Source organism: Pangasianodon hypophthalmus, chromosome 8, assembly GCF_027358585.1.
Source record: "Pangasianodon hypophthalmus isolate fPanHyp1 chromosome 8, fPanHyp1.pri, whole genome shotgun sequence".
Lineage (NCBI taxonomy): Eukaryota > Metazoa > Chordata > Actinopteri > Siluriformes > Pangasiidae > Pangasianodon > Pangasianodon hypophthalmus.
The window spans coordinates 17674463-17693626 of NC_069717.1; the positions used below are offsets into that span (position 1 = coordinate 17674463).

General features: G+C 37.1%; 1 protein-coding gene across 1 annotated transcript in view; it reads right to left on the bottom strand.

Moving 5' to 3' along the window:
• Positions 1-6875: 6875 nt before the first annotated feature.
• Positions 6876-19164, bottom strand: part of si:dkeyp-117b11.1 (B-cell linker protein) — a 58083-nt gene continuing 45794 nt past the window's right edge. The window contains exons 17-19 of the mRNA XM_026925787.3: positions 14707-14790; positions 8429-8587; positions 6876-8220 (exon numbers count right to left, since the gene is read on the bottom strand). Coding sequence (XP_026781588.2) covers positions 8104-8220; positions 8429-8587; positions 14707-14790 — 360 coding nt within the window. The 3' untranslated portion in view covers positions 6876-8103. The remainder of the gene's footprint in view (positions 8221-8428; positions 8588-14706; positions 14791-19164) is intronic.

Below are 19164 nucleotides of genomic sequence, written 5' to 3' on the forward strand. Positions count from 1 at the left end.
TCTAATATACACTATATGGCCAAAAGCTTGTGGGCACCTAACTATCACACCTATATGTGGGCTTTGACCAAACTGTTGTCACAAAGTTGGAAGCACACAATTTTATAGGATGTCCTAGCCCAAACATCTTCCAGCATGACAATGCCCCTGTGCACAAAGCAAGGTTTATGAAGACATGGTCTGCCAAGGTTGTAGTGGAAGAACTTGAGTGTCCTGCACAGAGCCATGACTTCAAAACCACAGAAAACCTTTGGGATGAACTGGAATGCCGACTGTGCCCCAGGCCTCCTCACCTGACATCAGTGCCTGACCTCACTAATGCTCTTGAGGTTGAATGGGCAAATCCACACAGCAACATTCCAAAATCTAGTGGAAAGCCTTCCAAGAAGAGTGGAGGTTATTATAATAGCAAAGGTGGACTACATCTGGAATGGGATGTTCAAAAACAAACTTGTGCACGAACTTTTGGCCACACAGTGTTAAGAAACTGAAACTGCACAGAAAGTGCAACTGGTATAGATTTGGTTAAAAACACCTATTTTAGCAGATTTCATAATTCATCTGCTAATAATTCATTTTAGCAGATGTCATAAATCATAATATCTGCTATATTTATTGAAATCTGCAATAAATATTTTTTGTATTTGTCCATTACAGGATTGACATATCATGTAGTTGATTCACAGCTGTCTTGTAGTTACAAAATAAAACATGTTTTAGCTTGACATGAATGTTTCTTGGGAAAAAAAGTTATGAGATCCCAAAAGCACCCCATACTGCTATTGATCCAAATGTATTTATATATGTGTGGCTGTTTTAAAGTTAATTTAATTATATAATAATATTATGAAAAATAATACTTTTTTTCACTATTGATTGCTAACTCTGAAGGCTTAAAGCAATCGCCTGTGATGCACATGCTAAGGTCTGTACTTTAGTTACTGTAAATAGCTGTGTGCATTCTAATTCATTTAATTTCCAGACTAGTCAATGAGTAGCTTGTTGATAATTCTCTGTAAAATGATGACCTATGTTGGTGTATTATGTTACCACGATATTTAACAGTTCAGATTCTTGAGAAATACAATAATATAAAAATTCTTTTATATGAAGAATCCTGCTGAATAAAAGACTCTTTTATGGCTACAGAAGATGAAATGCAGACCAATGTTAATACAGCCCTAAAATTGTTGATACTCTGCCATTGCTTCCATCAAATGAAATCGACAATTTTAGGGATGAGTAGCAAATGGAAGCAGATGCCTGTTCAATGGAGTATTGTCAGGTTAGTGACGTGTAAGAGGTCCTGGCCAGAGACAAATTAATGCAGAGTGACTTTGGCAGGGCCAAACCAAAAATTATCTATTCAACCAATACCCTCAGTATCCCAGTAACCCCAGTGTAAACCCGGTTAAATATTTAAATATGTAACTGATTTAATGGTCTCCAAACACACTTTTGTATTCTGTTAAAAGAACTCAGTTCAATTCAATTCAATTTTATTTGTATAGCGCTTTTAACAATGGACATTGTCACAAAGCAGCTTTACAGAAATAAATGGATTCACAAAAATATATTGTAAATATTTGAATTTATCACTGTGAATTTATCCCTAATGAGCAAGCCAGTGGCGACGGTGGCAAGGAAAAACTCCCCGAGATGATATGAGGAAGAAACCTTGAGAGGAACCAGGCTCAAAAAGGGAACCCATCCTCATCTGGGTGCAACGGATAGTGCGATTGTAAATAAATCCCTTCTATTGTGTACTATATGGACAAATAGTGCAACTGTGTATATTCTTTTCTTTTCCTGCTTGGTTGCGGCATGTCAACACAACTTGCAGTCTGTAAAATTTAGGATCTGTTCATACATGAGTTTAATTCCTAATACAAGCTGTATTCATCATACCTAATTGCCTGTCTCAGATGAATTCAAAATTAAAATTTAATCAAATTTTTATGTCATGTAATATTTGGCTTTTGGTATTATCTATAATTAATGGTATTAAAATTGGTCTGCATTTCATTTTCTGTAGCTATAAAAGAGTCTTTTATTCAGCAGTATTCTCCATATAAATAAATCTTTATATTATTGTATTTCTCAAGCATTTGAATTGTTATATACCATGGTAACATATTACACCAAAATAGGTCATCATTTCACACAGAATTGTCTACTGACTACTCATTGACCAATCTAGAAACTAAAAACATAATTCTTAATAGAATGACCACAGCAAATTACAGTAATTAAAGTACAGACCTTACAAAGTAAGCATGTGCATCACAGACTTTAAGACTACATGGGAAGTGCGGCCTCACCTAAAATTTGTCTTCATTATTCATCAATCTTGGTGAAACTCAATATTTTACTAATTAAAATATCAAATATCTCACTGCAATATCAGATTATTTATTCCTTTTGTTCATTCAAGTTTTTTTTTTTTTTTGGTGGACAATGTAACCTGTGTGAAAATGTCCACAGAAGCCGTAGATGCATCCCCAATAGAACTCCACTGATGCACAGCTTCAATTCGATCCTATGACAGATTCAAGTATACTTTGTTTTAATGGAGCAAAAAGTTCAGGCTTTTACAACATCATTTTGGGTCCCATCTGGATGTTGTGCTTTACTGGGAGTCAATGGGTGCATCATGGGTGGTTTTCGCATAGAAAAAAAATACATTTATTGGAGAGTGCTCTCTTTGTAAATGAATTTTTCACATGGCTTCTCTATATGGTGATTGTGAGACCTCTCAAAGAGACTGGACATTGTTACAATGTATATTTCATCTTCTGTGTGAGTTATTTCCCATATAATATTGATGATTGAAAATAATTATGTTTTTTCTTTATAGTTCTTCTTACGTTTTGATATTGTTAATTTTAGTCTTATTAAGTTCCAGAAAGTGGTGAGAGTTGCAAGGAATAAATATTTCTCCGATATCATTACAAAAAAATGGTCATAAACCAAGGTTTCCTTTTTTCAACCATCAATCCTTCTGCTTTTGCCTTCTCAGATCTGTCTTCAGTAACGTGAAATCTTTCTTAAAATTTTTGTTACAAAAACTGCAAATGCTACATTGCACACTGTATTGCCTAATCAGATTGCTATTGATTTACCTATGTGTGAAGCTGTTTGGAGGGAGTTTGAGCCTATCTCTCTCTTCTAACTTTATATTATTGGTCATCTAAAGCCTACTACTTCCCCTCAATATATCTTTCCCATCTACTTTCTTAAACAGATTGTAGATACTGTTGGACGTAGCATTCTTTCTATTATAAACAAATACCTTACTACAGGAACTATACCTGACCACTTGAAACATGCTATAGTTGTGCCCTATCTCAAAAAATGAAATCGTGACCCCGCTGTCTTAGCTAATTTTAGACTTATATTGAATCTGCCTTTCATCGCAAAACTTTTGGACAAAACTGTTTTTTATGCAACTGCAAGAATTTTCCAGCACTAACTCTATTTTGAAACATTTCAGTCCAGTTTTAAAGTCTGTCATAGTATGGAAAGTGCCCCGCTCAGAGTCCTAAATGAGACCTACTTATCTGTTGAGTCTGGTAACTCTGTGATTCTTATTATTTAGACCTTACTTCAGTGTTTGATATGGTTAATCATTCCATTCTCATTACTCGTTTGGAGCATTGTGTGGGAATGTGGGGAAATGTTCTTAAATGGTTTAAATCTTATTTGACTAATAGAAGCTTTTCAATTAGCAGTGCGAATTTTACCTCTTCCTCAGCGCATCTCACCTATAGAGTGCTGCAGGCTTCCATTTTTGCCCCAGTTTTATTTTCCCTTTATATGCTCCCAACAGGTGCCATCTTTAAGAGACACAGGGTGTCATTTCACCGTTATGCTGAGGATAAATCCACTTGCCACTGAAACTTGGAGACTCAAATGCTCTTGAACCACTTTTGACTTGCCTAAAATAATTAACATCATGGCTGTCTTCGAATTTCCAACATTTAAATGAGAGTAAGACTGAGATTACTATTTTTAACCCAACACTTAACTTGGATCAATTTGCATTTTATATAAAACCAAACATAAAAAATTTGGCCTTTGTATTGGATAGTGATCTCAAACTTGACAAGCAGATTAATGCAGTTTTTAGATCAAGCTTTTTCCAACTTCTGCTTTTAGCTAAGGTCAAGTCCTTTCTAACTTTTAAAGCTCTTCAAAAACTGACTCATGCTTTTATCTCTTCTCTTCTGGATTATTGCAACTCTTTCTATATTGGAATTAATCAGACATCTATGGCCCAACTACAATTATTCCAGAATGCTGCTGCCAGACTCTTAACGGGGACACGGAGCCATGAGCACATTACCCCTATTCTTGCTTCACAACAACAATCTCTGAACAATTTAGCTCCATCATACCGTACGGCGCTTCTATTTGCTCACAATCCCTCTAGAACTCTTCCCTGATCTAGATTGAAGCTTAAAGGTGATCAGAGAGGTGCTTTCACCGTAGCAGGCCCTAAGCTTTGAAATAGCCTACCTCTACGCTTTAGAACTGCTCCTACCCTAACTATTTTCAAATCCAAGTTAAAAAACGTACTTCTTTTCCTTGGCATTTGACCAGTCATTTTATATTTGCGATATGATTGTTGTATATATATTTTTTATATTCTGGTTTTTTGTATTTATTGTTGTAAAGCACTTTGGTCCACCTATGTTGTTTTTAATGGTGCTAAATAAATACATTTGACATTGACATTTGACATTATTAGAATAGTATGGAATTTAATTTTCAGACATACTGGAGCATGTTAAACATTTCTCAAGACTCATGTGTTCATGAAAACCTCCTCACTGTGCACAGGAATGTGTTTACCAGGGCCTAGGCAACAGTTTTAGCTTTGTTATGACTTTGGGGTAGCTAATCCTAGGTAAGATGTTTTGGGAAGGGTTTTTTGGTATGTAGGCAGTTGAGGACTGAACCTTCAAGGAACAACACCTGTGTATGTACATGAAGCTTCAATAAAACTATTCCTCTTCTCCAAGTTTGTGCCTGTAAAAATACATTCATAATGACAACAAATACTAACTTACAGCTCATCCAATACAAAATCATTCATAGAATACATTATCACTCAATATAAAAAATACAAAATGGGATTAGTCGATACAGACATCTGCTCACAGTGTACCATGGGCATCACAAATAATTATTTATATGCAATTTGGGCGTGTTGACCAGTTCAAAAATTTTGGTTGTCAGTCATACAAAAACTTTGGGCTATCATGAGCTGTGAAATCCCCCCATCTCACTGTCTCCTTGGAGACCTCACACTGATCAACATACCAGCCAAATAAGGATAGTTTGCTGATTTCTTTAGCCATCGCCAAGAAAGGAATTCTTCAAAACTGGAAGTCTTAGAGCTTACTCAATTTAAATCAGTGGAATAATCTATTAATAGAGTATATATCAATGGCAAAAATCACAGCTCTCCATAAAAGCTCCATGCTGCCCCATGAAAACTGGAAATCATTCCCAAACAATTTCAAACTTAAAATAAATACAGATTGATGCCACGTACATCCCTATTTATTTAATTTAATTTAATTTTTTCTTTCCAAATAATAGGATATTATATTGCTTCATTATTTTTCTTATTTGTTCATGTGTTCACCTCCTTAATTATTATTGATGTTATCAATATTACTATTATTGTTACAGAGGCTGCTGCTGCTGTGCCTATCATGGTTATTAACATTGTTATTATGATATTTAGTTATTATTATAAGCCTATGACTCTAATTTCATTTTTTTTTCTTTTTAAATATGCAAGTTGACGCCTTGATGCCTTAAGGCTCATTAAGCAAATCTTTTGGCCTAGCATTGTATCTCTGGTGGGCTGCAGTGGGCTGCAGTGGGCTGCAGTGGGTGGTGCTCTGCCTGGGATCTGGCAACTGGTGGGGGTGAGGATGATGGGCATGCTCTAGGCCTGGCAGCATCTTTTTGTGACCTGTTCCTCATGGGGCCTGTCTTGCTGAGGCCATGGGGAGATGTGCGGCAGTCCATCAGAATTTTTTTTTTTCCCTCCCCATTCAATTGTAATAGCTATGGCTATTTTTACTGCCCCTTTTTCATGCAGATATCCTTATACTTGCCCTCACTTACATACATACATACACACACACACACACACACACACACACACACACACTCCCTGAACCATTAACTACAATTATTAAATGCATACAAACTACACATTAACACTTTTTAACAACTACAATCATAACGAAATTATTGTCTCATCTTTTGTCTTTTCTATACTCTGTCACTTGCTGATTCTCCATCTCCCTCAGTGTAACATGAGTATTAAAAAAAGTGACATTGCAAAAGACATAATTTGGATTATGTATGTAAATGAGTAGTGAGATACTGCTCAGAAGGAAGTCAGAAGAGCTCTAAGTCAGAAGGCGGCCTTGAAAGTGAATTCTTGCAGAAACATAAAAAGTGTGTCGACATGCTTATGTCTACATTTATGTCTATGTTTCTGTACTATTTTATTTTACTATTTTCAACTGTGTGTGAATGAAGACGTCTGAAGTGTGTGAGTTAGCCTTGTGAACTAGTGTGAATTGACTATCCCATTTCTACCCCTTAGCCCTTCCCCTTTCCCCTGTCTTGATTCTCTTTTGGTTGGAGGGGTAGGGGTAAGGGGAAGGGCCAGATAGCCCTTCAAAAGAAGATTTTTCGGGACCACACTTCAGACGAAGGGGTATGAATTATCTCAGCGTAAACTGGCTACAGCGGCAACATGGCTGCCCGAGCGAACAAAAAGACCCACAAATGTAAGCATTATTGATGTTAATAAAGATTTTTATTAACATAAATCATTTGTTTTATGTTACATTCAATCGTGTGTTCATATTTACGGTGATGTTATTCAAAGAAATGTTTGCAAAAAAGTTTGCTAACGTCATATCATTACAGACTTCACGATAGTGCCACAAAATATTTTCATGTCTGATCAGGGCTGTAACCACCAAAGACATTGAGGGGGGCTAGTCCCCCAATAATTAGAAATCGCTAAACTTTTTACTCAAATATTGCCAATTCGAGAGAGAGAATTAGGACCTAGATGACGTATGATGACGTGTAACGTTATAGTAGTGGAGTCCCAATTCTTAGGGGAATATTTTCATATTTTATAATATTTTATAAAATTTTATAAGGTAGAACACAATTCATAGCTTTACATACCATTTAATTTTTGTGATGATTGGCAAATGCCTGTCATATGTCTGTTGAAATCTGATTGGCTGAGAGCAGCCATATGTTTTTCAATTACCAAGTCTTCCTTAAAACCCCACTTACAGCCTAGCTCAAAGAATCAGCATGCAAAATTTTGAAAATTGAAAGATCACCTCAAAATCATCCAAGGCACAAAGGCACTAGTGATCTAAGTAAGTGATCATGATTTTTAGCCATCTTAATTAAGATCCAACCCTGAATGGATGGATTGGAATGTGGCAGGCATATTGCTTAATTTTAAGTTTGAACCAAGGAATCTACAGAACCAAGAATTTTACCTTATTGTACAGGAGTTATGGGCTAAAATGTAAAAGCTTGTACTATAGTGCCATCATCAAACCTAACTGGGTTCCTGCACTTGCTTGATTAGGGGGGGCATACTGCACCTTTCCTCCAAATTTGGTGCTCTGACTCAAATTTGGTGGACTCCTTCATAAAAATCCTAACAAAAACAGTAGAGTTCTAACAGCTTTGGTGATTGGACCCCTAATAAAAATCCTAACTATACAATAGAGTTACAAACATCTAAGAAGAATCACTAGATCACTAGAGAAGTCATTTGATTATTTCTTTTGCCAGTTTATTTAAGTAATTGCAGTAAATGCAAGCAAGTCATTACAGTTACTAAAAATTAAACTTTATAATAACTATTATGTGTACTCAACTTCTACACTGTTAAAGTAAAGGTAAATAGGGGTAAATTATAATGCATATATCTACAGTATATATGTTTATGGGTGGAATATTGAGAGTGAGTGATCCTAACTAATTATGTCAGAGTATGGATATTGTATACATGTCTGCGTGTATTTTGGTGTGTTACAGGTGTACAGGATGTGTGAGGTAGGTGGTGTGTTTAGCCTGACTCCTGCTGTCAATCAGCAGAAGGGGGTTATCCTTGTGATGAGAAATTATCTCCTGCAGACTGCTAAAAAGCTGAGAGACAGACAGATAGACAAACATGACAAACAGAATTTTGTTTAATATACTGTACTTTTCATAATTCGTATTAACTAGAAAGACAGAATGACACAAGTCAATTAAATTCAAACAAATACTATTGTAAAAGAGAACATTGTAAAAGAGAACAGTGAAAGGTAATAAAATACATTATAGGAAACACAACAAAGTATTTAAGCTTTACCTCCTCACATTTCTTCCCCTCTTTGCCCAGGGCATAGCTGCACGAGTCCTTGAGAAAGCGCACAGGAATGTTGTAGACTTTCTGATTAAAAAGCACGACTAGAGTAAAAGGTTGTCGTGCGTTCTGAGCCGTGCTGCACCTAACCATGAAGGAGCCATCCTGGGCCAGACAAAAATTATACAAAACATATTCACAAAATGTTTAATCATAATGAGAACTCTTACTCAGTGAGCACAGAATATACAAAGAATTTAGATCTTAAAAGTTATGAAACATTTTGTAGTCCTGATATTTTTTAAAATAAGTTGTACATTAACACATTGCTTTTAAATATGTTGAAAATATACACTTTCTGGCCGCTTTACCAGGAACACCTGTACCCCTGCTCATTAATGCCTTTATCCAATCAGCCAATCATTTGACAGGAATGCAATGCATAAAATCACACAGATACATGTGTCTGGCACCAAAAACTATGTCATGGTTAAAGGGGTACAAGTGTTTCGATTAAAGTGGCCAGAGTGTGTGTTCGGCGTTGGGTGGTTGGGGTTCCAGTAAGGAAGTGAAGCACATCTAAAACCTACTACACACTTGCACCAACTTATATTTTTTAAATGCGAAAGACCACTGAGCCAGTAGCAACAGCTCCCAAGCAAATCAGTGGTCATTGTAATATACACTATGAGGCCAAAATTTTTTGTAGACCCCTGGCCATCACACTTGGCCATATAGTGTATTTATTTTAATTCCATTTACTTGCTACTTTGTGGAAAATTACATAAACAACTCCTCATAACCAGCAACAGTGAAGTTATGTAGTAGCGCAGTAGTTTTCTCTATTTATATTTTCATGTTGCCTAGTCTTTAATTTTGCCGTCATTGTATGTGTGAAAATGAGGTTCTACTTCTTGCTCCTAATATCCAGAGGAAGTTTATTAACACCTGGATGCCTTCCTGCGTGTATTTGCGCACATGTGCAATGGCTATCTGTCCCTTTTATTCTTCTTACATCATACATGTCAGACCTTGGAGCTATCTGTTTAACAGCTTGTGACTTCAGTCAGAACTCCAAGTAATACCTGTCCTCCAAAGCTGGCAACTGACTCCTGTCAATCAGACCAGTAGATTCTTATGTCTTATGTTATGTTCTTAAGTGGCATGGGTATAATTATTTTTAATTCTGCCATCAGACCAGCCTTGGACCTGGCCAAGTTTCAATTTCAAGTGTTCCATGAAATTAGTTTTATCTGGAAAGAGACACAATTGTCAACGCAGACCCCATGATCAGACATGCTTCAATTTAGCTCTACTTCATATACTTCTTAGTTCAAAAGAACTAAAGTTTCTTGCTCCCCAAGACTCAGACAAGGGATCTCCTCTTCATGTCAGAGTACCTTAAGACCTCTCTATATGGACCCGTAGGGGATGCTGTTTCAGAATGTGCACCATGATAGACAGCTTTTTGTGCTAGCAGTCACCGCAGCAAAAGGATGGGAGCTCACCCTGCATGCACTGGTGAAACCCAGGATTCCAACCTATGGTTATATATCTCAATTTTGTGTACCTGGTGATTGACCTAACAGTGCTCTAAGAATATTAAACTGCAGAACATTTTATCTTTTGTCAGTAACATGCCTCATGGCATGTGCCAATCAAATGCCATTCTCTACGGAGTTTTTCATCCTAATGGGCACTACTGAGAGACATGCCACTCCAGGAGGTCTGCACTGCAGCCACCTGAATGTCACCCTTTACCTCTCAGGTCAGCATCACCCCTCCCAGTGTTGTGAGGGTGGTGGTCATATCTGAACACACCTCCAGTCAGTTCAAGAGTGAATCGGTTCCTTGTGATATTGTGGTATTGGTTATCCAGGTGTTAAAACACTGCCTCTGACAGTTAGGAGGGGTGAAATAGAAAGCTACTTACAGTAAGTAAGGAACTACGGTACTGTGAACGATAGAAACAGGGAGCACATACACACAGCACTCATTTACATACACCAAGTAAAACTTAAAACCAGCTGTGACATCAAACATCTCTTATCTCAGCCCTTACTGTCATTACACCTCCTATTTCTTGTTCACTTGCACGTTACATAAGCACTTTGCATATCTTAACTGGTGATAACTGACAGGGTTCCCTGTTCCATGATCCACTGCTGACCACTTCATATTACACTTCATATTAATTCACCCAAAAAAGCTTCTTCCTGTCTATCATCATGTGAGGCCTCTAAAACTGAGTGGACCAACACTGACACGTTTTTACTTCTAAAGAAAAATCTAAAGGAAAAGCTATTCCATATTAACCATATTAATTCATATTAACATATGCTGAATGTTCATTCATTCTTTACCTGTTTAACTTATTATTCATTGCTGAATTAAAAATACTAAATTCCATGCACTTTTTACTTAGCCCACTCTGGTAAACTTGAGTGGGGGAGTAAGTAAGTAAGTAAGTAAGTAAGTAAATAAATAAATAAATGTGCATGGAAATTACAAGTCAAAATGTTCCTTTTGTTTTAAAAAATTATTGGCAGCTTTATGCGTTGTCATAATCATGTTTAAATATCTAATATCAGATCAAACAATCTGGCACTCTATTTCGAAACCTGCCTCACTAGTTAGTGGACAAAAATGTATATATATATATATTGAAAATGAAAATGAAGAGGTGGCACTATCAGTCTGGTGCAGGGAAGAGGAAAAAGAGGAAATAAGATGAGGAAAGAAAGGAGCAAGATAAGGGTAAGTGTTGAATTTTGACAAGATATAGATCTGTTGAAATGCCGGTTGCATTGTATCTTGTCGATTTAACTCAGCATTTCGCGCTGCGCGAGCACTGTGATTTGAAGACGCTGTGCCAATGTAACAGCAGAGTCACCTTTTAAAAATGCTTCTTAATTTTGGACAGACAGTGGCTCTGTGTGAGTGGTGTAATGCTTGGATGAGGAGCTCTTTTTGGGGAAGGCGGGGAGCTGATGGGAGGAGGAAGGGAGAAAGTATAAGGTGTTTAATTGCACTAACTGTACTGTGCCTGGCTGCATCTCTATATATTGTAATAAAATACATAATACTTTATTAATCTTTGTTAATGTTAGATAATAAAAATACAGTTCTTGATCAAATTTGATGTTGGCTTGACAGAGCCCACTAAACACACCAAAAGAGTCAAACAATATTACAGTGTTTTGTCGTCATTGAAACTTTAAAAACTTAAAATGTTTAACAGTTAAGCATGTCAAGGCTCAATGTTTCTAGTATGTAAAGGGTAACATAGTAAAAATGCTGAAACAAGTTTAAAAGTTAGGAATGGTAAAACACTGCTATGATATTCCACGTGGTTGCTAGGTGGTTGATAGGCTAACTCAGTTGGTAGCAAGGGCATTGCTAGGTCATTGATACGCTAACCATTTTGGTTGGTAGAGTGTTCCTAAGTGGTTGCTATGCTATCCCAGCTGGTTGCTATGGTGTTGCTAGGTGGCTGTTATGGGGTCCCAGGTGGTTGATATGGTGTTACAAGGAGGCTTCAGTATGATCCCAGTTGGTTGCAAGGTTGTAGCTAGTCAGTTGCTAAGGAAACTCAGCTGGTTGCTAGTTGATGGTTATGGGGTCCCAGCTGGCTGCTGTGGTGTTACTAGGTGGTTTCAATTTGATCCCAGTTGGTTGCAAGGCTGTACCTAGTCAGTTGCAAAGGAAACACAGCTGGTTTCTAGGATTTTGCTAGGTGGCTGTTATGGGGTCCCATGTGTAATTGCTAATAAGGCTAATAAGTAAAATAGTTTGTTATTGTTGAAGAAAAGGTCAATTTAAAAAAAAAAAAAGTTTAAGAATATAAAGCAAACAAAAAATACATAATATATACTGAAGGTCTTTGTAGTGATCATGAGTATGTTTGTGAATAAATTTCTGTGGGTGAATGTACAGAGTATACTATATGGGGGATTGATAGGCAGTTGGTAGAATGTGAATGGTAATCTATTGGAGGAACGAGAGATAAATAAATGACAAATTGTAGAGTGCAGGTCAGAATGACTTTGAATCAGTGCCTAGTGGCCTTTGGACAGTACAAGTGAAACGTTTTTTTGTGGTCAAAACAGCAGTACATTACATTTGTATTGTTGCAAAGGAATTTGGAGTAAATGGCAAAATGGAGGGATGAAAAATAAAAAAACAGAGGAGTGTGGGACACTGTGGCTATGAATAATTGGTTGGCAGCCCGCCTTGAGGTAGTATACAGAATACCGTTTCTGTCAGTCAAACAAAAATACATGGGTGCTGTAAAAATGAATGGGAATACATGTGAAAATAGAGGGATTGAATACAAAGAGAGGGTTGATCAGTGTTATCAGTCTGGAATTCAAAAAGATAATATAAATTAGCAGTCAAAGGTCAATTATATTTGGGGGGATATTTATTTTGGGGTCTTGTGGCAGTTAGCACGTATAGTGGTAGCAGCATTGGCTAAAAGTTTATAATATGTAAAGGGTAAAATGTTAAAAATGTCAATACATGTTTACAAGGTTATAGTTTTAAAATGCTAAAAAGCTGCTATGCTAACCCAGTTGGTTGCTAGGGTGTATCTACTTGGTTGCTCTGAACAGTTGAGCATGTAAAGGTTAAAAGGCTAAAGGCTATGTTAAAGTACTAAATGTTAAAACATTGAGTTTATGTATTTTGGGTTTTATGGCAATTAGCAGGCATAGTGGTATTTTGATGTATTTTGATTTTTCAACTTTGATGTTGGCTTGAAAGAGCTTGGTAAACAAGCTAAAAGATTCAAATCATATTACAGTGTTTTGTTTTCATTGATTTTAAAATGTTAACAGGTTTAACAGCTAAGCATGTAAAGATTAAAAGGCTAAATGTTTTTAATATGTAAAGAGTAAAATGTTAAATACACTGAAACATTTTTAAAGGGTGTAAATGCTAAAATGCTACTATGATATTCCAGGTGGTTGCTAAAGCATTGCTAGGTGGTTGTTACACTAACCCACTTGATTGTTATGAACAGTTAAGCATGTAAAGGTTAAAAGGCTATAGGCTATGTTAAAGCATTAAAATGTTCCTAGCAAAGAGACCTTTGATGAACATAATTATCAAATTTTGTGATGATAGCTCAATGTTACTTGTGTGAAATGCCTGCTGGAAACTGATTGCCTGAAGGCAGCCATGTTTTTGAAGTAATTCAGTCATGATTAATCTAGTTACAAATGATGCAACACACCAAATTTCAGCTCAGTTGGGCTTTTGGTTCCTTATCTGAACTTAGCTCTGCCCCCTATCAATGACCATACCTCAGGATTTGCCCATAGCATCAGAACATTACACTGAACTTGTCTTTCAAGTTTGGTTCAAATTCATATGGCCAATCATGAATTACAGCTATTTGATTAAACCATCTCTGCCTCCATTTAAGTGATGTGTGGAGGCCATATTGTTTAATAATCTCAACATGTTTTTGACAATTATTGAGGTTCACAAGTAGTTTGCCATCAGTCTTGGGAAGACTGGCAAAAAAATCCTAGGACTAGTTCACAAAAATAGGTTTCGCATATTACACAAATTATCACAAATTTGAGTGGGGCAGTTTTATGTGATTTCAGCAAAAAAAAATCAAGCTAGAAAGAACTGTACACCTTATGTTCCATCGCAAGAGATATGCTTGGTTTTGTGTGCACAAACACAAATAGTGCCCCCAGTGGCCAATCTGAATGAGATGTTGTTTGTAGGGCTCGATGTTCATGAGACATGGACCAAAAGGTAAAAGCTTACATTACAGAACCACCATTAGGCCAATTGGGCCCATCTTGCTTGCCTGAGTAGAGCCAGAATTCCTGCCACTATCTTAAGCTGTGAATCTTGCCACCTAAACTCAGGCCCCTCACGCTGCTGTCCTCATTCACCAAGGTTCTGCCACATCACTGAGCTCAACCACCTCCACAGCCTGCCTCTATCCTTGAGTCTTCTGCTGAACTCAACACCACTGCTCTTCTCCCCCTCAAGGCTCTTCTGTCTTTCTCTCTCTCTCTCTCCTCTTCTCCCCCTCAAGGCTCTTCTGTCTGTCTCTCTCTCTCTCTCCTCCTGCACACACACCAGCCCACCTCCCTTTTCCACTTTAATTAAAATAAACACAACTCCTGGGGTTTTGAACTGTCAAAAATGTCTGCGTGTCTGCATTCTGCCCCACTCTGGCACAAGATTCCACACTAAGATATCATTGCAATGGTAAAGTGCATGTTAATATGTGGTATCACTGTGTAAAGGCTGGTTACCTTATTAACTTTCAGTAAGGTGTCCTCTGCAGTTTTGCGTCCACATATCCCAGCAAACCACTCTCTGTCCTGCAGCCCCATCTCCTGGGAAATACACATTACGTTATAATGACATCCTTCAGTAAAGTTGGCAGAAATGATTGAAAAATTAAACATTGCACACACTGCACAAAAAATAGTGGAGAAATGGGAACTGCGGTTGATGACATATTCTTCCTTGGCACTAAAGTTTGGGAAATTGGTTAGGGCCAATCAGGTGTAAAATAAAATCCAGGTGTAAATCAGTGCCTTGCTCACTTGCTTGGAGCTGTATTGGAAATGTTGCCAGGTGTGTGATTTTCCTGCAGAATTGAGCTACATGAACTGTCAGCGTGTTTTTTTTTTATTATTTTATTTTATTCATTCAGGTGGTAATTATAATTGGACAGTTATTTAAAATGCTGTTTATTTGCTTTGCTCTCCTGTACTGCAGTCACTTCATCTACGCAGGGATTTTGAGAAAATGGGTCCCTGGACCCGGAACCAAAAAAGGCCCATCCCCAGTGTAGAAGGGCAAGATGTTAAAAGAGACTGAATTTTAAATGCACAACTCCCTGTATGAAACAAAGTAGAGGTTTAAGTTTGCACCCTTAACCTGGTAAACAGTATAAACAAATAAAATAAAATAAAATATATTAATTAAATCACGTGTCAGACTCAAGTTCTGCAAGCCAAATATGGCCCACTGTCTAAATTTATTTGGTGTGAACTTGAAAAAAATAAGGTTGAAGCAGCCCACAGTGTGTACTACTCTACATTTTCACACTATCTACAATTCTCACTGCAGTGTAGTGCGCTCTCATCAGTGTTGAAACACTGCTGAAAATCAATGCCTGTCTGTTGCATTTGATGTAAGTTGCACTCAAATCCAAAACAATTTGGAAACATGTTGGATGCAAGGAGTGGCATAAACAGGAATTACTTTCAGTGCGATGAGGACAAATGCAAAATTAAATCATGATTGTGTGATCATTTTAAGGTACAATCTACCATCAAACAATCTTGCCATATTAATAATGTTGCCATAAATTACCTTTATGACAGTTCCACTGAAATTAAAGGTAAATTAAAATACTGTTAATAATAGGGGAACATCATGGCTTTTCTTATAAATCCTGATCTACATTCTTTTCCTACTGCAGTAAACTTCTAGCAGGCTACTTAATCAGCTCTCCCCTTGATATCTCTATGCGTACAGTGGAGTATTCTGTCTTTCAGACAGAAATGAAAGCCAGAGGGAAAAACTCATTATCTCAATTGGTCAATCCTGTTTCTTACTGTAGCACCTGGTAGTCATTAAAAAAGAAATGCATTCATTAAAAAAATTAACTAAATAAATAAATAAATACAAGCAAACAAATAAATAAATGAACACATGGGTTTGAGATCAAAAGATGAATATGAGATGATAGATCAGAAATTCAGCTTCCATTTCCTGATATTTACATAGATGTGTTAAACAACTTAGAACATGGCACCTTTGGTGGCAGACCACCCAATATTTAGGTGGGCAAAATTATTGGTATAGATTGTCTTAAAGTAAATTAAAGTAAATAAAATCTCATATTTGGTTGAATATGCCTTGCTTGCAATAACTGTATCATGCTGGTGACCTACTGATATCATCAAACTATTGCATTCTTTTCCAGGCTTGTACTGCAGCTTCTTTCAGTTGTTATTTGTTTTGGGGGGTTTCTCCCTTCAGTCTCCTCTTCTGGAGGTGAGTTGCATGCTCAGTTGGGTTAAGGTCTGGTGATTGACTTAGGCAGTCTAAAACATTCCACTTTTTCCCTTGATGAAGTCCTTCGTTGTGTAGGCAGTGTGTTTTGGGTCATTGTCTTGCTGCATGATGAAGTTCCTACCAATTAGATTGGATGCATTTCTCTGTAAATTGGCAGACAGTATGTTTCTGTAGACTTCTGAATTGATTCTGCTGCTGCCATGACACCACGTTATCCATGCTTGACCAGTGAGCTCGTATGTTTTGTTTCATGAGCAGATCCTTTCTTTCTCCACACTTTGGCCTTCCCATCAATTTGGTAAAGGTTAATCTTGGTTCCAGAACTTTTGTACTCTGTATTTCAGAACTCTGTATTTCTTTGTGAATTCAAATCTTGATTTCTAATTCTTAGTGCTGTTGAGTGGTTTGCATCTTGTGGTATGACCTCTATTTCCGCTCTTGAAGTCTTCTTTTTACGGTGGATTGTGATACCTTCACCCCTGCCCTCTGGAGGTTGTTGGTGATGTTACTGACTGTTGTTTTTGTTTTTTGTTTTTTTCACAGCTTTTTTGTCTTTTGTTAGTACACTAGTGGTTTCTTTCAATTTCAAGACATTCCAAATTGTTGTATTGGCTATACCCAATGCTTGTGCAATGGCTCTGATTGATTTCTCCCTCTTTTTTCTGCTTCAAAATGGCTTGCTTTCCTCCCATAGACAGATCGCTGGTCTTTGTATTGTTTTATCCTATTTAACAACAAATGCAGTCTACACATGTGAAACCCAGGGCTCAAACCAAGAGTAGTTATGCAGAACTATTAATTGTTTAAACAATCAATCTAACAGGGCACACGTGGGCAACAAGAAACACCTGTCAGTCATATGTTCCAATATTTTTGATCTCTTGAAAAATGGGTGGGATCAAATAAATGATGTCATGCTCCAAGTTGTTTAACACAACTAGATGTAAATATCAAGAAATGAAAGCTGAAATTCTGATTTATCATCTCATTCATCTTCTGATCTCAAACCCAAATGTCTTCCATGTATAGCAAAAACAAAATTGGCCTTGCCATTCCAATACTTTTGGAGGGGACTGTACATACAGTACAATCATTGGGTGGGACCACAAAGCTCAAATCTACCCTACCCAGCATCACGTGTGCTTGTCTTTTTTTCATGCAAGATTATTTTCACTTTTAATGGTAAGCGAAACAACCATTTTTAAATTCGTTGAACAGCCAGACCTCCTTCAGTTTATTAAGCCTGCTAAACTTTACCAGAACTGCATTCATGACAGATCAAAATGCAAACTGCATGTGTGCACGAAAACAAGCTGTTTTAAATGCGACATCACCGATGATTCAGAAGTACCACAACAGAGCAATCTATGTGAGGACAAAGCATGTAAATGTTGCATCACCATTCATCAATTCAAACAGACTCACTACAATCTGAAACAACTCCAAGTATATAACCTCTCACTCTTTTATCTCTTTCTTATCTGTAATCTATCTATATCTATATCCATCTGTATCTATATGCGATCTCACTCTTCTACTAACGTTCTCTCAGCCAGTGATCTCTGTTTATCCAAGGAAGAATAAGCGTCAAACTCCGGAGTGGTATTCCCCTTAATGTTAGTGCACTTTGAATTTATTTTGTTATTGGAACATTCATTAAAATTCATATCGGTGACATACCAATGTGCCATATTTACATATCCCTGCTATTTTTCTCCCTATTGTTCTGCTGTTTTACATATCAGGAGCCACAGCTATGTATCTCACGTGGTAATTCATTTTCATAAGCTCAGCACAAATGCACACACGGACACGCGAAGGCAGAGCACACATCCACACACAGACACTCTCTCTCTCTCTCTCTCTGTTTTACACACACACTCCCCTTTCTCTCTGACACAAATGACTTCTTTTGATCCTCTCCCTCTACTTAGGATTTCTTAGTTAAGAAGTTTAATTGGTGTTACTTTTCTCTGCATTTCAATAAATCCCATGATCCCATTCATGCTTTGCAATCTCTTTGAAGACCATAGCTTACCCAGTCAGATGAAACCAAGATGTTAAGATTCTACAGAAACAGCTGATCTATATTTGGGGTTAATCCAAATCACTTAATTGATGACAGGTGTAGGATAATTACTTTTGAACATGAGATTGAATGTGATTGGGTAATTCTGAGCAGAATCATGTGCCCCATTATAAAAGAGTGTACACATTTTTGCAACAAGGTTGTTTTTTTATTTTTCCCCCCAACATATTTCTATGTGTTTTTCAGTTGAATTTTGTTGGTTGCTATATCACATTAAATGTGATAAAAGATATGATTTATCTTGGTTTCTTTTTTTAGATCACAAAAATCTGCAATTTTAACTGGGGTGTTTTATACCCCACTTTTTAATCTCTCAGGAAAGCCTTCCATGAGCATTGGTCAGAAGGCCTCCTTCTCCAACTTGACAGCTTCCCTCACCACTGATGTCCACTAGTGTGTCCTAGGGTTATAGCACTGTCAGGCACCAACAGCCTTCTAGAAGACTCTCCTAGTAAATCTGGTCAGTGCCTTCTGTGACAAGTGATCAGTTGACAGCTCTTGCCATCTCTTTATCTGAGAGAACAAAACATATGGCCTCTGTTGATCTGATGATAAGTCTGATGATCTGATAAAAAGAAAATAGCTCAAT